An 18,611-nucleotide genomic window follows, 5' to 3' on the forward strand; every position below is an offset into this window, starting at 1 on the left:
GACAGTGCCCGAAGTGAATTTGAAGCAAAGGTCAAAACATGCTGAACATAGGTCTATCAAGAGAACCGTAGGATATAGTTATTTAAAGATGCTTTGTACTAAGAGCCTTCAAGAGTGGAGGAGTGGCCTAGTGGTTAGAGCACTGGGCTTGCAATCCAGAGGTGGCTGGTTCAAATTCCACTGCTGCTCCTTGTGATCTTGGGCAAGTCACTTAACCCTCCATTGCCTCAGGTACAGACTTAGATTGTGAGCCCTCCTGGGACAGAGAAATATCCAATGTACCTGAATGTAACTCACCTTGAGCTACTACTGAAAAAAGGTGTGAGCAAAATCTAAATAAATAAAACAGCAACACCAGTTCTTTTAATTGTATAACTTAAATACCAATCTTGTGTTAATGACCCAACACAGGCCACGTTTCGGTGCACAGTGCCTGCGTCAGGGGTCAATGATTGATTCTTAAGCAGTTCAGGTAGAAAAGGTCCGACGTACAATGGAGATACCTCCTTTCCCGCATGATGTAAACAGAGTGGAATTCCCTACTCCTCACCGTTGAATATGAAACAGTCCTTCTTGATCCAATAATGGAACTAATGGATCCCTGTTTTGAAGGCTCTCAGCACTTTTTTTCTGCTGTTTTGGACTTTGTCATGTACTTCGTACCCTCTCTGAGTGTGCATTTAAAGATACATTAACATCACCCCACATTACAACTTTTTAATGCACAGAAGTCTATCCTATATGTGCTAACTCATGGATTAACGATCATTATTGATCACATCATATTAAATGGGCCCTGCGGTAAAATAATCTGCATTAACAGTGTTAGTGCACATTAATGCAGTGATGTGCATTAGTAAATCTACCTGGTAGCAGCTCTGAATTTTTTTAAAAAATCACTTATGAGGTTGGTCCAGCCACTGACCAATATCAGCCTCAGACTATATACATTAACTCATATGCACAATTCAGAATCATATTGTAATAGATTACGACCAATGTGAAAGCTGCTGTTTCCTGCTTCATAATAGTGAAAGTGTCACTGTAATAAAATTATTACATTATCATAGCTAAGACAATGTGGTCAGTGGCACGACCCTTTTACTAAAGCGTGGTAAAATCTGGGCTTAGTGCATTTTAGGGCTTTTTCCTTTGTTTTTGTTTTTTTAATTTGCAGGTCATGCATTAATGTTCCCAGTTTTGGAAGAGGGACTTAGTTTATCTTTCTTTTTTAAGGAGTTTGTCTGCTTGCTTGTTCTAGGGATTTCATTTTTTAACCTCCATTTCAAATGAAGAGGTGACTTTATTTAGGACCCCTTTTACAAAGCGGCGGTAAGACCAATGCAGGGTCACCACTCGCTAAAAAGGAAGTACTGCCGGGCTACCGCAGCAGCCTAGCAGTACTTCCCACCCCCAGCGCACCGTCATATCCTGTGCTAAAAAAATATACTTATTATTTTTGTAGCGCTGGTGTGTACCCGGCTGTAATCGGGCAGTGCTGTGTGATGCCAGGTTACTGCGGGAGCTCTTACCGCCACCTCAGTGAGTGGCGGTAAGGGATCCCCCCCCCCTTGAAATGGCCAGCAGCAAGTAAATAGTAAACAGGGCCCCAACTTTTTTAACACATGCCTTTCCATTTTTAAAAAGAGCAGGTAGGCCAACCTGACATCCCCTGTGGCAGTGCTGTACAGATTCAGTTCTGCGACTGGAGATTTTCTCAATGGTCTGGCAGTGGTTGGGGATGATACACCAGCAGCGTTGAGGTACATCAGTGAAAATCTCAGCCATCTTTCAACTGTGAATCCTGTGGGTGAGATTCAGGGTTGAAAGACAAACTGGGAGGTTTGGCCCCGTACTGTTAATTATTGCTGTGCTGACAGGGATGCAAAGGAAGAGGGCGAGGAAATAAAACTGGGGGCAAAATCCACATGGTTGCAAAGAAAGGTTTGTATGCTGTGGTGTATTTTTAACTGAACTGAAGCTCAGGCTAAACTAAAAATATAGAATGTTGTCAGAGTAAAATTATATGCAGAATGGTTTCTTTTAATACTGTATCTTCACTGGCTATTGTTGTTCTCCTCATTCACACACAGCATTTTTCTGAGATTATTGACACTGAAGGCACACTTCCCGACAATGTGACTGTGTTTTGAAAAAAAACTGTGACCACCTGTGAATCAAAGCATAGGAACGCCATGCCGGTCAATATTCTGGCTCTCTACCTCACTAGCAGTTAATGTAAGGATCTGTATGAAGCTGTGGGACTCTGAAATAAGTTTTTTTTCTTTTTTACAAAAATTGAAGCTTAAAAACAACATTTGTTTACAAATTACCTGGAAAAAAAAACGGAACAAACATAATTTCCATATTGTGATGATCTTGATCAAGGGCATAAAGAAATATGCCCCTTATCGAGTGGAGCAATGTTGCAGGCCTGCTGCTTGGTGCTTGATAATGTGCACAGAAATGCTTTAGTATGGCGATGAGTTGGGGGGGTGGGGAGCAAAGAGTTTAGGATGGTGGCACTTTGTATGTAGTATTTGCATCAGCTGATCTCAAACTGCATCTGCTTCTGGCCATAAGGAGTTTTTTTTCTCAGCTACAGAAGCTAAAATGCTAAAAACCATGTTTTCTTTTTGTTTTTTTATTGATTTTTTTAAAAATTTACTTTAACAAGAACCATCAGCTTGCTTAAACAAATACTACCAGCCTTCATCGACTCTAGATGACCGTTATGCAAAAGAAATGATGCCAGATAATAAGAAATCCAAGAGAAGTTTTATTATGAAGATGGTACCTGCAGGATGAAAATAAAAATTAAGTTTACATAAAGACAACCATGTATGACATGTATGTGAAAATCTACAAAAGTATAAAAAGAACCCTGTTGTAAATGAGTTATGTACATTTTTTTTCTTTTTTTAATGCAGCATTATTGATGATCAATGGGGGGAGGAAAAAAAGAAAAGTTTAAAAAAATAAGCCAGGCACTCAAGAAGTTAGATCTGGTTAGCTTTTAACACAAAATAAATGTACCATAGCTGTCACTTTTTTAACATTTTAATTTTTTTTATGCTGTAGAAGTTGGTAACACCTGCTAATGATTTAGATGCAACATAATCCTTTGCCCCTCCCACTTCCCCTTATTTCAGCTACTTGGCACCAGTCTCATAAAAGTTTTTTATGTTTTTTTTTCTTTTTTATCATCATTTGACAAGAAATAGTTAAAAACACAGACACACAGCCTTCACAGGAAATGACATTTTTTTTCATTTTATCAGTTTTAAACACTATATGGATTTATAGACAGCAGCTGTGATTATCAGTTAGTTAAAATCACCAGAAATCTTTTCTTTTTTTTTTGACACAACACACAAACATTTATTATTAAAAAAATAACCGACCCTTCCATCCCCCTGAAAAAATAAAAATAAAATTAAAACCAAAAGCACAGCAGCTGCCCAGCTGATATCTATAACAGGAAAGGTATATTCCTCTAATTTTATTTTTGATGGCTGGAAAGAGTTTGCAAACAACCACATTTTCTGCCTTACTTCTAACTCTTTTGTGTGATTTTAGGGAAGCCCCTTCTTCCTTACTTCCAGAAGGTATTATAGCTAGTTTCAAGCTTTCTCTCTATAAGAGAATGTCAAAGTGTGCGCCTATCACATGGGACTGGACCTGGCACACTACAGCATGCATTAAGCAAACATATCACAGTTCTAAACCCATTGTAATTAGGTTTTTTTTCTGAATTTTAGGCTTGTTCACTGACATTTGGAAACATCCACTTGCTGACTAATAATTTGTCTGCTTATTACTCCATCAGCCAATCCGGAAGAAAACCAGAGAAATGAACCTCCTGCTTATAAGACAGAGCACAAGGGAGTCTGGGAATGTTAACAGCTGAGGCTATGTGGCGTCATTTTGCTTTATACATCTGAGCATTACTCTTTAGTGCCTTGCTCGGCACAGTGCAAGAGTCAGTCATACCCAGAATTCCTCTGCGGAAAGAATGGCTCCATTAACTTTGAGCTATTTTTAAGAGTCTTTTATCTCTGAGAATGAGAGAGCGAGAGAGAAAGGTGAAAGTACACAACAGTAAAGCAAAAAGCAGAAAATCAAAGGGAAAAAAAAAACCATAACCAAAGAAGGTATACAGACAGTGGAAGCAGCATAAGGTGACACTACAGAGGAAGGCCACCACACAAATAACCACTAACCCCCAAGAATCACTGGTTCACTAGGACTGCAGGAATGGGACTGGGCCACTCCAGACTAGAGATAAAGCACAGAGAAGACATCGGACAAAACGACTACATTAGCTTGGTATATACTGCATATAGTAACACACATTGAAACTGCAATGGGACTGACAGGCAAGGACACTTACACATTGTACACATTACAGTTCTCACATCTGTTAATAGATGCCTTAACAACAGCTGCCAGAGACAGAGAGGAAGAATTTATACTTGACAGTCATTTGGAGTGTTTAACACTACATAATGATTTCTGGCAACAGACAAAAATAGGAGATGTTTTTCTTTTTTTCTTTTTTTTTCTCTCTTTTACTTAATGTGCAGTTTTTCAGTTTTCATTATTCTATTTCAAGCTTATTAACCCATTCTTTAGTTTTTAAACATATTGGTTTCAGTACTAAAAATAAAACACAAATTCAAACCACCCCTCCAAGAAAAAAGAAAAACAACTTTCCATCAATAAAAAATGAAAAAAAATGTTAAATTATTATTATTATATTTTACTCTGCAGTGTTAATTTCATGTTGAAGTTGTGAAATTAGCCTCAGTTGCACTGAGGGGAAAAAAACAGACTAACAATATGAATGTAAAACCATTCCTGTACTCAATTGAATTGAGTTTTCTTACCAAAAAATGGCTCTACTAGGCCCACTCAAATTTTATATGAGGCTATTTTTGTTAACTTGAGGCTTACAAAAAAAAGTATATGTCTTGCCTCAAAGATTAATGAGGGCTTCAAGGACCCAACTATGGACCTCTACACAGAGAAGATTCCTTACAAATTAGCGAGCCCCCTTCCCCCCAAAAAAACAAACATATCAAAACTAAACCTAAAGACAAGAAAAGAAAGTCAGCCCAGGAGCTGCTTACTGTATGACACCAGGAAAGATTATTAAATGATAGCACCATGGTTATAGAAATTAAGATAATGTCTCAGTAATTAACTTTTAGTCCAACTTTTTTTTTTTTTAAATACTCTAGTCACAGGCCAGAAAACTCATCTTTTTAAGAACCCAAATTCTTTTTATGTGCAAGTAAGAAAAAATCTTAACTGTAAAAAGAGAATTGAACTCTGCATAAAATTCTAAAATACTATCCTCTATTTTTTTAAAGGAATTGGCGGGAGGTGGGGGGGGGGGGGGGGGGGGGGGAGAGAGAAACCCCTTTCCATCTGACTTAGTCAAACAGGGTACATTTTTGCTTTCTATGCTTGTCTCTTACTTTAACCTTGATCACATCAAGATCTTTGTAAAGTAAAAGGGACAGTTGCCATATTTTCCGATCTCATCACTACAATAGTTGAGTATTTTATGGCAGAGGCATACACATACTAAAGGCATCTTAACGAAGATGCAAAGTAAAAGAATACACACACACTCACACGCGCACACATCTTCAAAGACAACAAAATGGCAGGCAACTGGTATTTTGATTCTCTGAAGGCAAAAACAACCAAACAATAGCAAGATGTTGCCATAACGGTGTCCCTTTGGTAATAAAAGCCACGGTTAAAAATGAGACCTTGGAGTTGTATCTATACATGGATTACTTGGTAACATCCAAGTAATTTTTAAAAATGTTTTAGGCTGAAATCTTTTCTGCTCTTGCACAGTGAAAGTAGAAATTCAGAGCTCGAGCATTGCTTCTGGATATGGCATTATCAAATTGCAAAATATATTTCTTGAATGGTGTTTTGTTCCGTTTTACTGCGCAGTATGAATTTAAAATATCCTGAAGCAATGTTTTAACAAGTGACGTGAGCAGATGTGACCTGAGTTTCCTAAAGCAGGTAACTCGAAGGTATAATTTTTATAAAGTGACATCACCGAAGGGACTCTTTAAAAGAATGTCAAGTTAGAAAGGGATGGACCGTTGTATTTTGAGAATAAGGTGACCTGCTCAAATTCAAAGTGCTAGAATTAAAGGTCTAAATTAAAACAAAAGTCAATGCCTCAGAGTATAACACTGAACACAGCATGTGGTCATATTTCAATCCTCTTTCCGTTCCAGAGTCTGTGTAGTGTGAATGCCATTGCTATACACAGGAAATGGAAGAGTGGAAAAGAGTCCTTCGGCAGTTGTGAATACATTCCCTGCAGGCATTTGGGTCAGACCAGTCCCACTCACAGCACTTCCAAATGGTCCCGACATGTTGAGTCGGTGAACATGGTGGTAGAGCATTTCCATGGGCGTTTTAGGATCCAGCCCAAAGCTGGGGCTGTTAACATCAACGAAGTTAACAGTGTGGGCATTTGGGAGAAGGTTGCCCTGCATGGCCAAAGTAACCTCCGCTGGAGCATACCGAATAGTGCCAGTGGTGTAGACCCTCTGAGCAGCTGTGCTGGTGGCAGCAAGAGTTCCTGTTACCCTGTGAACCAAGGGAAGCACTACGTTGCCTGCTTGCAACCTCTGAAGAGCTTCCAGATCCCCAGTGTACAGCAAGGAGTTGGAAGTGCTGGGACCTCCTGGGTGTTTGTCCCGTGGGGAGGCTGAAAGTGGGGGTGACAAAGGGTCGGAGGATACGGGGGCCAAGGCTGAGTTGGACGAGGAGCTAAACTGAGTTTTACGGTTGCTGGCAGTATTTTCAGTCCCTGGTGGGGTGAGAACAGAGTCTGGAATGGAGACATGTAAACTACTGCTGGCTTGTGGAGAGGGAAAGTGCTCTGAGCTGGGAGGTTTGGTCATACTGTAGGGTGATTCATTCCTTGAGATTTCCCTGTTGGGGGGGTAATTCCAGATACTGCTATCATTATCAAAATTGATAGGTTCTGAGATCTCGGTTTTGATTTTGAGCACTGAGGCACTGTTTGGCGAAGAGAGCAGCTGTGGCTGGTCTACCAATGCTGAGTCAAGTCCATTTGGGCTTGAAGTGCTTGATAGCCTTCGTCGAGTGGTGCTGCCTCCTTTTTGCTTTTTTCTCCTCTTCTTCCTCTTTTGATGCTTGCTGGAAGACTGTTCATTCCCTTCCCCCATACTGTCCGAATCCTTGGCACTGTCTGAGGTCATTGAGTCGCAGTTCTGTAACCGCAAGTCTGATTCACTCTCAACATAGCGCTCCACCTTGATCTGCATAGAACTGAGGGACACAAAACTTTCCTCTGTGGTCTTCTGATTCTCAAAGTCAGAGTTTTCAAAGCTGTCCTCGCTGTCCCTGCTGTCCTGGTTACTGGAACTGTTCCCATCTTCATTACAATTCATTTCAGTATCCGACTTGTTCCCAGACTTCTTTCGGTCAGGCTCTGGGTCCTCGCTGTTTTCTGATTGGTTTCCTTTCTCATCTGACTTTGAGTTCTCATTGTCCTCTGAAGGTCAAACAGAAAAGAAAAATTACTTCAGCAATAAGAATAAAATATTAAAAATCCATTTAGATGTCAGCCTACAAATGAAATATTGCTCCCTTTTAAAATGTGTGGGAAATGTATGAACTTGAGATAGTACCAGACTGGGGCTTTTCCATCTGTCTCTGGAGCAAGGTTAATAGGAAGAGTTCTAATTCCCTACAGAGCTTTTCCATCAGGGATCCATAAGACTGACTTAAAGAGGCCTGGTTCTATAATAGTTCTTTAATCCTGTTCAAGGGCTGAAAAGTTAAACTTTGAAGCTAGGTCCTCATTACCTCAGAAACTGATTGTCTCAGCTTATCATATGTGCAGTTGCATTTAAAAATATTTCACAGCAGTGAAAGTGATAAACAGTTCAAAGCCTCATTACCTCATAAACAACTTGCTATGAACCAGTCCAATGTTTATTAATACTGAAAGAAGCGTCAAATGTCGAAGCTAAAAGCAGAATAGGTTCCATCGGGTAAAGGATTAAAGAGACCTCAGTAGTAATGCTTCTCAATCCTGTCCTGAAGGCATATTTAGCCAGTCTGGTTTTCAGGATTACCACAAAGAATGAAGATTTGCATACAGTAAGTCTCCAATATAAATTTTCATTGTAGTAATTCTGAAAAACCAACAGGCTAACCCTTGGATTCTGTAAAGGTCGCTAAAATTTGCGCACCAAATTTTGGGCATGATCCTGACATGTGTGTGCTAAATAATTACTTTTAACAAGCCAATTGACACAAATTATTAGCATTAATTGATAGCTATTTGGATTTGTGTGCTGGTGCAATATTCTGTAGAGTTGCACGCCGACATTGTCTCACGTGCAACCCAAAAGGGGGTTGGCCATAGGAAGGTCAGGGGCATTCCCATAATTTAATTGCAATGTTCTTGAATCTTGTGGTTGTGCGCTCAACTTCCGTACCAGGATTCACTTGGTGTAAGTCCATGTGTCCAAAGTTGCTCGCAGAAATTGATACTAAACTCTATTCTATAAAGGGTGCTTGGCTTGAATGCGATTTCAGCACAGACCTTTCCAGAGCTAAGTTCTGACACCATTTACTGAATCGGGCTCTAAGTGTGTCTTCCAGTATTAACAAAGAGAAGATGAGAAAAGGGAATACAAATATTCCATAAAGATGAGAGATGACACTTCACCTAGTTGTTTGGGAGGGAAAGTTGGAAGACAGATCAGAGCTTGGACTACTGACCTAAGGAACTATCCAATACTAGAGACAAAAATAACATATTTGGAGCGTGCTATTGGCTAAAAAACTGTAATTGGGTAAAGATGATATAAGTTTTTATAAATTTAATGAACTTTTATAGATGCAGGCTTTCAGGACTAGAGTTTCTGACAAAAGGAAGTCAGTAGCCCTTAAAAGTTTAAACAAAAAAAACTTATGAAGCATTATTGCTACTCACTTACATTTGGGGATTTCTTTTACTAATTTTGTCTTTGGCAGGCTTATGTAATGGGTTGTCCTGTGAACAGGGGTGGCCATAGGCAATCTGCCACCTGAGGCAAGGATGAGATGGCGCCTCTGGTCCCTCCACCCAACATCTTTCCCTTCACACACTCTGTCTTTCCCAACTTCCTCCCCCCCCCCGACCACAGTCTGGCATCTCCCCCTTCCTTCCCCAACCTCCTTCCCTGAGTGTACCTTCTTTCATGGTTTTCCAAAAGTCATTGTCGGCAGCAATTGCCATACGTTGTCCTGCTGCCGGCACCAGCTTCTTCTCTTTACTGTGGCCCACCTCTCTGATGTAACTTCCTGTTTCCTCAGAGGTGGGCTGCAGTACAGAGAAGAAGCTGGTGCCGGAGGCAGGGCAGCACATGGGAATTGCTGCCACCGCCGCAAATAACTTATGGAAAACAAAAAAAAAGATGGTAGACTCAGAGAAGGGGGTTGAGAAAGGAAGGGGGGGCCAGACCACGGCCGGTGTGGGGGTAGTGTAAAGGAGCGATATGCTACTCCATGAAAAGTGTCACCTGAGGCCCCCGCCTCAGCTGGCCTAATGGTAGGGCCACTGCCTGTGAAGCATAAGCTCCTAGTGGCTAAGATTGGAAGACTTCAGTGAAACTAACCATTCAGGCCATGTTGCAGAAGCCCATGTTTGCAAATCTGATTGGCCAGTTCAGATCTCATGGACTGCCTATAACCATGTTTAGTTTGAGTTGATCTCTAAAGTGGTAGGTAGCTACAAATTAAGGGGCAATTTTATAACTTGATGCCAAGATGTAGGGACCACAAAGTGGCTTCATGGCCTGTCTAAACAGTTAATACCAGTGCAAAACTGTGATGACATGGTAAAATATAGGCATGCTCACTTAATGGCTGGCATACTTTGGCCTGCCTAGGTGTACCATGCAACTCATACAATTCTGTCAGTTGCACTTGTCATTTGGCAACATGCCTATGGGTCACTATCCATACACTCCCCTTGAGTTATGTACATTCTGGCCGATTTTCAAAGTGATTTAAGCTTACCGTCACCTAAATGGGGATATTCAGCAGCAATGAACTGAACAGTGCCACTGAATATCCCCACAGACCACCCAATAAAAAAGTGCACTGGTCAGGGGTGACACAGGTAGCAGCGTTAGAGAGGAGCCAGGAGTTATGTGGGTGTCGGCACTAAATAATGGCTGGGATCTGTATAACTTTTTAAAAATTTTACAGCCCCCGATTCTCTTCCTGGCCTCCAAATACCCCTCTCTTCCTCCGACCCCCTCCCCTCAGCCTGAGATACTGCAAGTCCCTCCCCTCCCCCCTAGAACTTTGCCTCCCACCTTCCAACCCTGCCGTGGTCGAAGGTGACAAAAATGGTACGGAGCTTGCATCAAAAGACATATTAGAAGAGACTGAAAGACCTGAATATGTATACCCCTAGAAGAAAGGAGGGATAGAGGAGATATGATACAGACATTTAAATACTTGAAAGGTATAAATATAGAACCACATCTTTTCCAGAGAAGAGGAAATGGTAAAACTAGAGGACATGAATTGAGGTTGTGGTGTGGTAGACTTAGGAGTAATGTCAGAAAATTATTTTTCAGGGAGAGGGTGGTCGATGCCTGGAATGCCTTCCTAAGAGAGGTGGTGGAGACAACAGTGACAGCATATCATCCCCTCCATGTCCCCATCCCCATCCAATGTCTAGCACCCTATCGTTTTCTTACTCCCCCCATTTCCAGCATCTCCCGTCTTTCTACTCACTCCATGTCCAGCATCCTCCAATATTCATTTTTCCTCCCTACCTGATCTAGCATCATCTTTTTCCCCCTCCTCCAAGCCAGCATCTTCCTCCATCCCATTCCAGTACATCCCTTTTCATCCCCCCCCCCCATCCCAATTCAACATCTCCATTCTGTCATCTTACCCTCCCCCCCCCCCTCATGCCTACTATATCCCCTTCTCTCCCTCTTTGTTTTCTGGGCAATGTTTTTGTAATTGGGCTGGTCTCAGTATTTTTTTCATTTTCCTTATGTAAGTCTTCTTCTAAATTCTTTTCCAGGTTTGCCTTTCCATTTCCTCTATCTCCTTTTGATTTCTTCCTTTCCTATCTGTCTGGCTTTGATCTTTTATGGTTTTTTTTTCACTTTTCTCTTTGCTGAGTTTATCTGCCCATTTAATTTCACCCTCATTCTCCCTTTCTCTCACCCTCTAGTGATTAGTCTCCTCCTTTTCACATCTCATCTACCTACTGTTTTTTTCCCCATTTCCTTCTCATCCCCTCTCCAGCACTACAACATAACATACTACCTAATGAGAAACCAGAACAAACAGGACTGCTAAAGATCTCTACACAGAAACCACAGGCTAGCAGCATACCACACAGCATACCATAACAAACACTGTCACAATGACTGCCCCTGTGGTCCTGCACACACACTCTCTCACATCAGGCGGAAGGAGAGGGTCACAGAACTCAGTTCCACGCTGTCTCTATGACCGCCCCTGTGGTCCGGCACACACACTGTCACAACAGACGGAATTACAGCAAAGGAAGGAGGGGGGGTCAAAGAAATCAGTTCCACACACACACACACACACACACACACACACACACACACACACACACACACACACACACACACACACACACACACACACACACACACACACACACACACACACACACACACACACTCTTTCAATCCCTCTGTCTCACACACTCACTCTCGGACTCACACAGTCTGTCTCTCTGTCTTACACACACTCTCACACACACAAACAGTCTGTCACAATGACCGCCCCTGGTGTTACAACATGGGAACACATCATTTACAAATTAAACAAGTATTGCATCTCCTTACCATCATAGCACATTCCTCCTAACACTTCCCTTACAAACATTAATGGCAGAAGGTAACTATCTTGCTAGCGCCCGTTTCATTTCAGTCCGAAACGGGCTTTTTTTTACTAGTTCAAAATAAAATACCTTTTATACTTTTCTTGTCTGAGCATTTTATTTTCCCATTCGCTTTGGTTCAAATGTCTGTTTTCTGCTTTTCTCAGTTTTTCTTTTTCTGTCCTTGCACGGTCTTCTGTCCATTTGACATTTCTTTTCTCTCCATGTTCACCATCCCTCTTCCCTCTGCATCCCTAGCTATCCGGTCCCACATCTCCCCTCTTTGTCCCTATCCTTATCTTCCCCCCATGTTCAGCATCTGTCCTCTCAGGAACCCCATCTCCCTCTTTTCTAGCACTGCCTCCCTCCCCTCCAGACCCCCATCTCCCTATTTCCAGCATTGCCCTCCCCCTTGGCCTTATCTTCCTCTTTTCCAGCATTGCCCTCCCCCTTTGCCCCCATCTCCCTCTTTTCCAGCAACGCCCCCTCCCCCTCCCAGGCCAATATCACTCCCTCTCTCTTCCCTTCCTTCCCTCCATGGTCTGGCATTTCTCCTACTCCTTTAATCTGGTCTCTCCCCCCCTTCTCCTCCCCCCATGTGTCTTTCCCCATCTCCACCGTCTTCCCTCTCTTTTATTACTGGCAGCAGCAGCGATTAGAACAAGTTGCTTCCAGCTGGCATCGGAGCTTTCTCTCTGCAGGATCCCACCTATGTGGGAACAGAAAGTTGCATCAGAATGGCGGGATCCTGCAGAGAGAAAGCTCCAACGCTAGTTATAAGCAGCCTGCTCTAATTGCTGCCGCTGCTGGTAATAGAAGAGAAGTAGGGAAGACCATGGGAAGGTTGAAGGAAGGAAGAGGGGGAGGCAGTGATGCAGGACTGGGTGGTGGGGGGGGGGGGGAGGGAAGGGAGTGGAAGAGGGGGAAAAGAGAGAGAGCGAGAGAGAGAGCAGAGTCAGGGCAAAATTTGCCACTGGTAAAAATGACCCTGCGCAGAAAGCCTGTGCACCTGACTGGGGTGCCTGAGCCAAGACTGGGGGGCCTGGGCCCCCGAGCCCCCCATAGCTATGCTACTGATCTCAGGGCCCTGTTTACTAAGCCATGCTGTAGGCATGCTAGCGTTTTTAGCGCACGTTAATAATTAGCACGCACTAATGCTAGCGCACCTTAGTAAACAGGTGAGATACTCCTCTCTTTCGATAAGATCACATAAAAAGCAGGAGAGGCTCTTGGCCGTTTAAATCGCCTCTCTGAGGCTAATACGACATTGCGCCAAGAGGTTTGCTATGATGGATGGACTTGACATGCGCCCATGTTTCGGCAAGAATGCCTGCATCGGGAGTCATAACATCTGAAGAGTCTCAAAGATGTAATAGTCTCAGTAAGGATACAGATTTTAGTGCTGGCGAGTGTGTCTTCTCCATACCTGTTGAAACTACAGTAGGTATGGAGAAGACATGCTCGCCGACACTAAAATCTGTATCCTTATTGAGGATATTATGAAAGTATCTTAAGCCCATTTTTGAGACCCTCCAAATGCTACAGACTCCTGATGCACGCGTTCTCACTGAAACACGGACCCATGTAAGTCCATCCATCATAGCAAGCCTCTTGGTGCAGTAATGTATTGTATTGTTTATACTTCCAAGCCCTTTTGCCTTTTTATACAATAAAATAGTTTTTCTTTACCCTTTAGTTATCCTGTCATTCATTGTATTTGGAAGACCAAGGGTACACCCCTACTCCTTTGCTTTTGTTGTTTGACTACTAATGTAAGGGTTTTTTTCCTCTTTTTTTGTTTTAATGCTTCATGAATATGGGCACCCTATTACAGAACTGCTTCCCTAAAACAGAACTCATGATGGCCAGTTTTGGAAGTCTTCAAGTTGGATTGGGAGCAGTGCTTGATGCTACTGGACTTCTCAGCCATTGCGAGGAAAATCAACAAGGTTAAAAAAAAACCTGAAAATGTTTGTGGACATAGACAAGGCCAACAAATATCAAGGCCCAGGTCTGTTTATCTTTACTGTGGACAATATCCTAAAAAATGTCATTCATCCTGTTGTGTTATGGTTACCAAACGTCCTCTTTTAAGAGGACATGTCCTCCTTTTGGACTTTTTCAGATATGTCTGCCAGGTTTTTTAATTTTTAGGAAAATATCCTCTTTTTTATGTGCCTATGTCCAACACACCTACCCACATAATGAGAGAAACCATCTCTGGCCTATTAGTCAGTCTGGACACATTGGGGGTGCTAAAGAGAGAGAAAGGCATTGCTGATCTTTCTGTTTCCCTGCTGGTTGAATCTGTCAAACGAATTTTATTCATGAAGCACAAATTTAAGCATATGTAAAGACTTTCATATGTGTCTCAGAAGCCAGCTAAAGTTGTTGAAGGATATCCACTCTTTTGACAAGTGCGCTTGGGCTCAAACTCAATCAAACTCAGATCTGGAAGTTTTTGAAAGTAGATTGCCTACTGCTGTACTGTATGTCAGTCACTGTTTGATGTGTGTTCATAAACTGTCTAAAAGCCATTTACACATTTGTTGTGATTAAATATTTCTTTAGCAAAGGTAGCAATCATTCTTATTTTTTGTGTCCTCTTTTTGTCTCTGCGAATATGTTAACCCTATGTTGTGTGACATTGTAATATATGACTTAAACAAAAAAAACGTTTATTAAAAAAAAAGGCTGCATTGAGAAAGAAAACTTGGATCCAAGAGAATGTATTGAAAAGGAAAATGAACAGTGAGGAGGGCTCCATGAAGAATATTCAGCTATGTGTAAACTGATCTCATCTAAGAGTAATAACATTAATCCTGCTATAGCCATCAATTTTTCCAGGTTCTCACAGTTGATGTGAGAGCCAAAATCTTATTTTGTGACTAGCTAATGTACAACAAAGTAATTTTGTTTTGTGGCTCACTGTTGACTGCTAATCTGAAAATCTACAATGCTTGAGTTTGGATCAGAGGAAATCCATGCACAGACGATGCTGCATTACCTGAATTATCCTTTGAATCGGACTCCGAATCTGAAGTCTCTGAAGACTCTGAGGTTTTTTCTGGCAAATGGGGAAGCTGCGCAAGGTCCATGGCAAAGTCCTTGTATTCTGGGAGGCTGTGAAACAAAGAGGAAGTGGCAAACTCAATTTCTCTCTGCCAATATGAGTGGTATTGAACTGTTCAATTATATATAATTATATATATATTTGTGGTTGTTTCTTCTCTTCTTTGTGTTTCCAGGTCAATTGGAAACATCCTTTACTGAACCAGGCAATCATAAACCTTCATTCACTACTATCTAGGGATTTTTCTCTGTTTTATATCCTTTCCCAACTCACTTAGCACAATCACTCCAGCAACCATCCTTAGCTGGACATCATACACCAGAGATCCTCCTTACTCCCTGCAATTTGGGGGTCCTAGTTCCAATGACTAGGTGTCAGCATTGTACGATACACCTGAGAACATTGCTTCCACAGTATCTACTGCCTTGTTCAACTGAAAGAAGTGAAGACTTAAGCCTAGAATTGAACCCAGGTCCTCTGTGTATATTACTAGAACTGAGCCACCCAGCCATCTCTGTTCCACTTTTTTTCTAAAGGCCTAAGGCAAGGTAAAAGTCGAAATTCATAGAATGACTGCTCTTATATGGCAGGTTCTGGTGGTGGTGGTGGTGGTGGGGAGGTCAAGGGGGTAGAAGGAGAGTTGTTATATAGTGATGAGATTTGTGTAAGGAAAGTAAACAAAAGCAACAAGAAAAGGCAACAGAAGATGTGGAGGGGAGTTTTCAAAATTATGTCTAAATCTGATTTTGAATCTTTTGCAAAAAAACATCCAAAAATCCAGTAGCGAACATGGCCATTTTCAAACCAGAAAAATGTCCAACTTTTTCTTTCAAAAATGGCCATTTGCTAGACGTTTTTGTTCTCAGTGCATCCATCTTTTAGGGCCATTTTTGGGGGAAAAACAAAAGTCCAAGGGAAAAATGCACAAAAACAAGACAGTGGGGGCTAGCATTCTTAGTAGACTGGCCACACAGATATCCAAGCAGAGCAGTGGGGCTCCTAGGGGGCATTGCAGTGGAATTCATATAAAAGGTCCCAGATACACACCTCACTTTTACCCCCTTACAGTGGGGGAAATAAGTATTTGATCCCTTGCTGATTTTGTAAGTTTGCCCACTGACAAAGACATGAGCAGCCCATAATTGAAGGGTAGGTTATTGGTAACAGTGAGAGATAGCACATCACAAATTAAATCCGGAAAATCACATTGTGGAAAGTATATGAATTTATTTGCATTCTGCAGAGGGAAATAAGTATTTGATCCCCCACCAACCAGTAAGAGATCTGGCCCCTACAGACCAGGTAGATGCTCCAAATCAACTCGTTACCTGCATGACAGACAGCTGTCGGCAATGGTCACCTGTATGAAAGACACCTGTCCACAGACTCAGTGAATCAGTCAGACTCTAACCTCTACAAAATGGACAAGAGCAAGGAGCTGTCTAAGGATGTCAGGGACAAGATCATACACCTGCACAAGGCTGGAATGGGCTACAAAACCATCAGTAAGACGCTGGGCGAGAAGGAGACAACTGTTGGTGCCATAGTAAGAAAATGGAAGAAGTACAAAATGACTGTCAATCGACAAAGATCTGGGGCTCCACGCAAAATCTCACCTCGTGGGGTATCCTTGATCATGAGGAAGGTTAGAAATCAGCCTACAACTACAAGGGGGGAACTTGTCAATGATCTCAAGGCAGCTGGGACCACTGTCACCACGAAAACCATTGGTAACACATTACGACATAACAGATTGCAATCCTGCAGTGCCCGCAAGGTCCCCCTGCTCCGGAAGGCACATGTGACGGCCCGTCTGAAGTTTGCCAGTGAACACCTGGATGATGCCGAGAGTGATTGGGAGAAGGTGCTGTGGTCAGATGAGACAAAAATTGAGCTCTTTGGCATGAACTCAACTCGCCGTGTTTGGAGGAAGAGAAATGCTGCCTATGACCCAAAGAACACCGTCCCCACTGTCAAGCATGGAGGTGGAAATGTTATGTTTTGGGGGTGTTTCTCTGCTAAGGGCACAGGACTACTTCACCGCATCAATGGGAGAATGGATGGGGCCATGTACCGTACAATTCTGAGTGACAACCTCCTTCCCTCCGCCAGGGCCTTAAAAATGGGTCGTGGCTGGGTCTTCCAGCACGACAATGACCCAAAACATACAGCCAAGGCAACAAAGGAGTGGCTCAGGAAGAAGCACATTAGGGTCATGGAGTGGCCTAGCCAGTCACCAGACCTTAATCCCATTGAAAACTTATGGAGGGAGCTGAAGCTGCGAGTTGCCAAGCGACAGCCCAGAACTCTTAATGATTTAGAGATGATCTGCAAAGAGGTGTGGACCAAAATTCCTCCTGACATGTGTGCAAACCTCATCATCAACTACAGAAGACGTCTGACCGCTGTGCTTGCCAACAAGGGTTTTGCCACCAAGTATTAGGTCTTGTTTGCCAGAGGGATTAAATACTTATTTCCCTCTGCAGAATGCAAATAAATTCATATACTTTCCACAATGTGATTTTCCGGATTTAATTTGTGATGTGCTATCTCTCACTGTTACCAATAACCTACCCTTCAATTATGGGCTGCTCATGTCTTTGTCAGTGGGCAAACTTACAAAATCAGCAAGGGATCAAATACTTATTTCCCCCACTGTATATTGTATGGTGAGCCCTCCAAACCCCACCAAAAACCTACTGTACCAAACTGTACACTACAATAGCCCTTACGCCTGCAGGTGTCACTTATATGAAGGTACAGTAGGTATTTAGTGTTTTTTGGAGGGCTCACATGTTCCACCTCACGTGGAACCAATTAGAGTGGGACCTGCCCCGGGTCCCCTTCTCTACAGTTCACTGAGCTGACCACTAGGCTACTCCTGGGATCTGCTTGCTGCTCTAATAGGAATGCCCATTATATCTGAAGCTGTCATAGATCCTGGTGTGTACTGTCACTATCATATGTTAGGAGGCTGGGAGGGGGTCAGTGACCACTTGGGGAGTAAGGGGAGTTATGCCTTAATCCCTTCAGTAGCCATTTAGGGCACCTTTTGGTCACTTAGTCATGACTGAAACAGGTTTCATTTTGTTCCATTATTGCAGAAAAATGTCTATCTTTTGGTGCCGCCCATGTCCTGCCAAAAACAAGCCCCCAACATGCCCCTTGAAATTTGGATGAACTGTGAAGCAAAACGTCTAAAACTGGGGTGTCGAAAATCACAAACTTGGACGTTTTTGAGTGTAAAACGTCCTTCTGCCACCTTATGACCTTTTTTGGACAATTTCTGGTTTTGAAAATGAACCCTCAAGTATGCATGTACCATATCACATTAAAAGCATATGCTATGATTTCAGGTGCAGTGTAGCTCTGTGGGGGGAGAGGTAGAATCATAAAGTTGATATTAGCAAATAAATGGTGCTAGTTAGTGGTGGGGGAGGGGAAGACATTGTTAGGGTGTAAGTAACAGTATGGTGGTATTATGTTCCAAGATTGCATCATATAACTGCCTACATGAGGTTGGCAAGGTGGCAAGTCGCCAAATGCCCTGTTTGCAATGCCAGTGTTTAATCATGACGAAGCGGAAACTGT

At 42.3% G+C, this 18,611-nt stretch overlaps 1 protein-coding gene across 1 annotated transcript in view; it reads right to left on the minus strand.

Moving 5' to 3' along the window:
- Nucleotides 1–3,405: 3,405 nt before the first annotated feature.
- Nucleotides 3,406–18,611, minus strand: part of NPAS3 (neuronal PAS domain protein 3) — a 1,265,871-nt gene continuing 1,250,665 nt past the window's right edge. The window contains exons 11-12 of the mRNA XM_030213689.1: nt 14,955–15,070; nt 3,406–7,564 (exon numbers count right to left, since the gene is read on the minus strand). Coding sequence (XP_030069549.1) covers nt 6,252–7,564; nt 14,955–15,070 — 1,429 coding nt within the window. The 3' untranslated portion in view covers nt 3,406–6,251. The remainder of the gene's footprint in view (nt 7,565–14,954; nt 15,071–18,611) is intronic.

The sequence above is a fragment of the Microcaecilia unicolor genome, chromosome 9, assembly GCF_901765095.1.
Source record: "Microcaecilia unicolor chromosome 9, aMicUni1.1, whole genome shotgun sequence".
Lineage (NCBI taxonomy): Eukaryota > Metazoa > Chordata > Amphibia > Gymnophiona > Siphonopidae > Microcaecilia > Microcaecilia unicolor.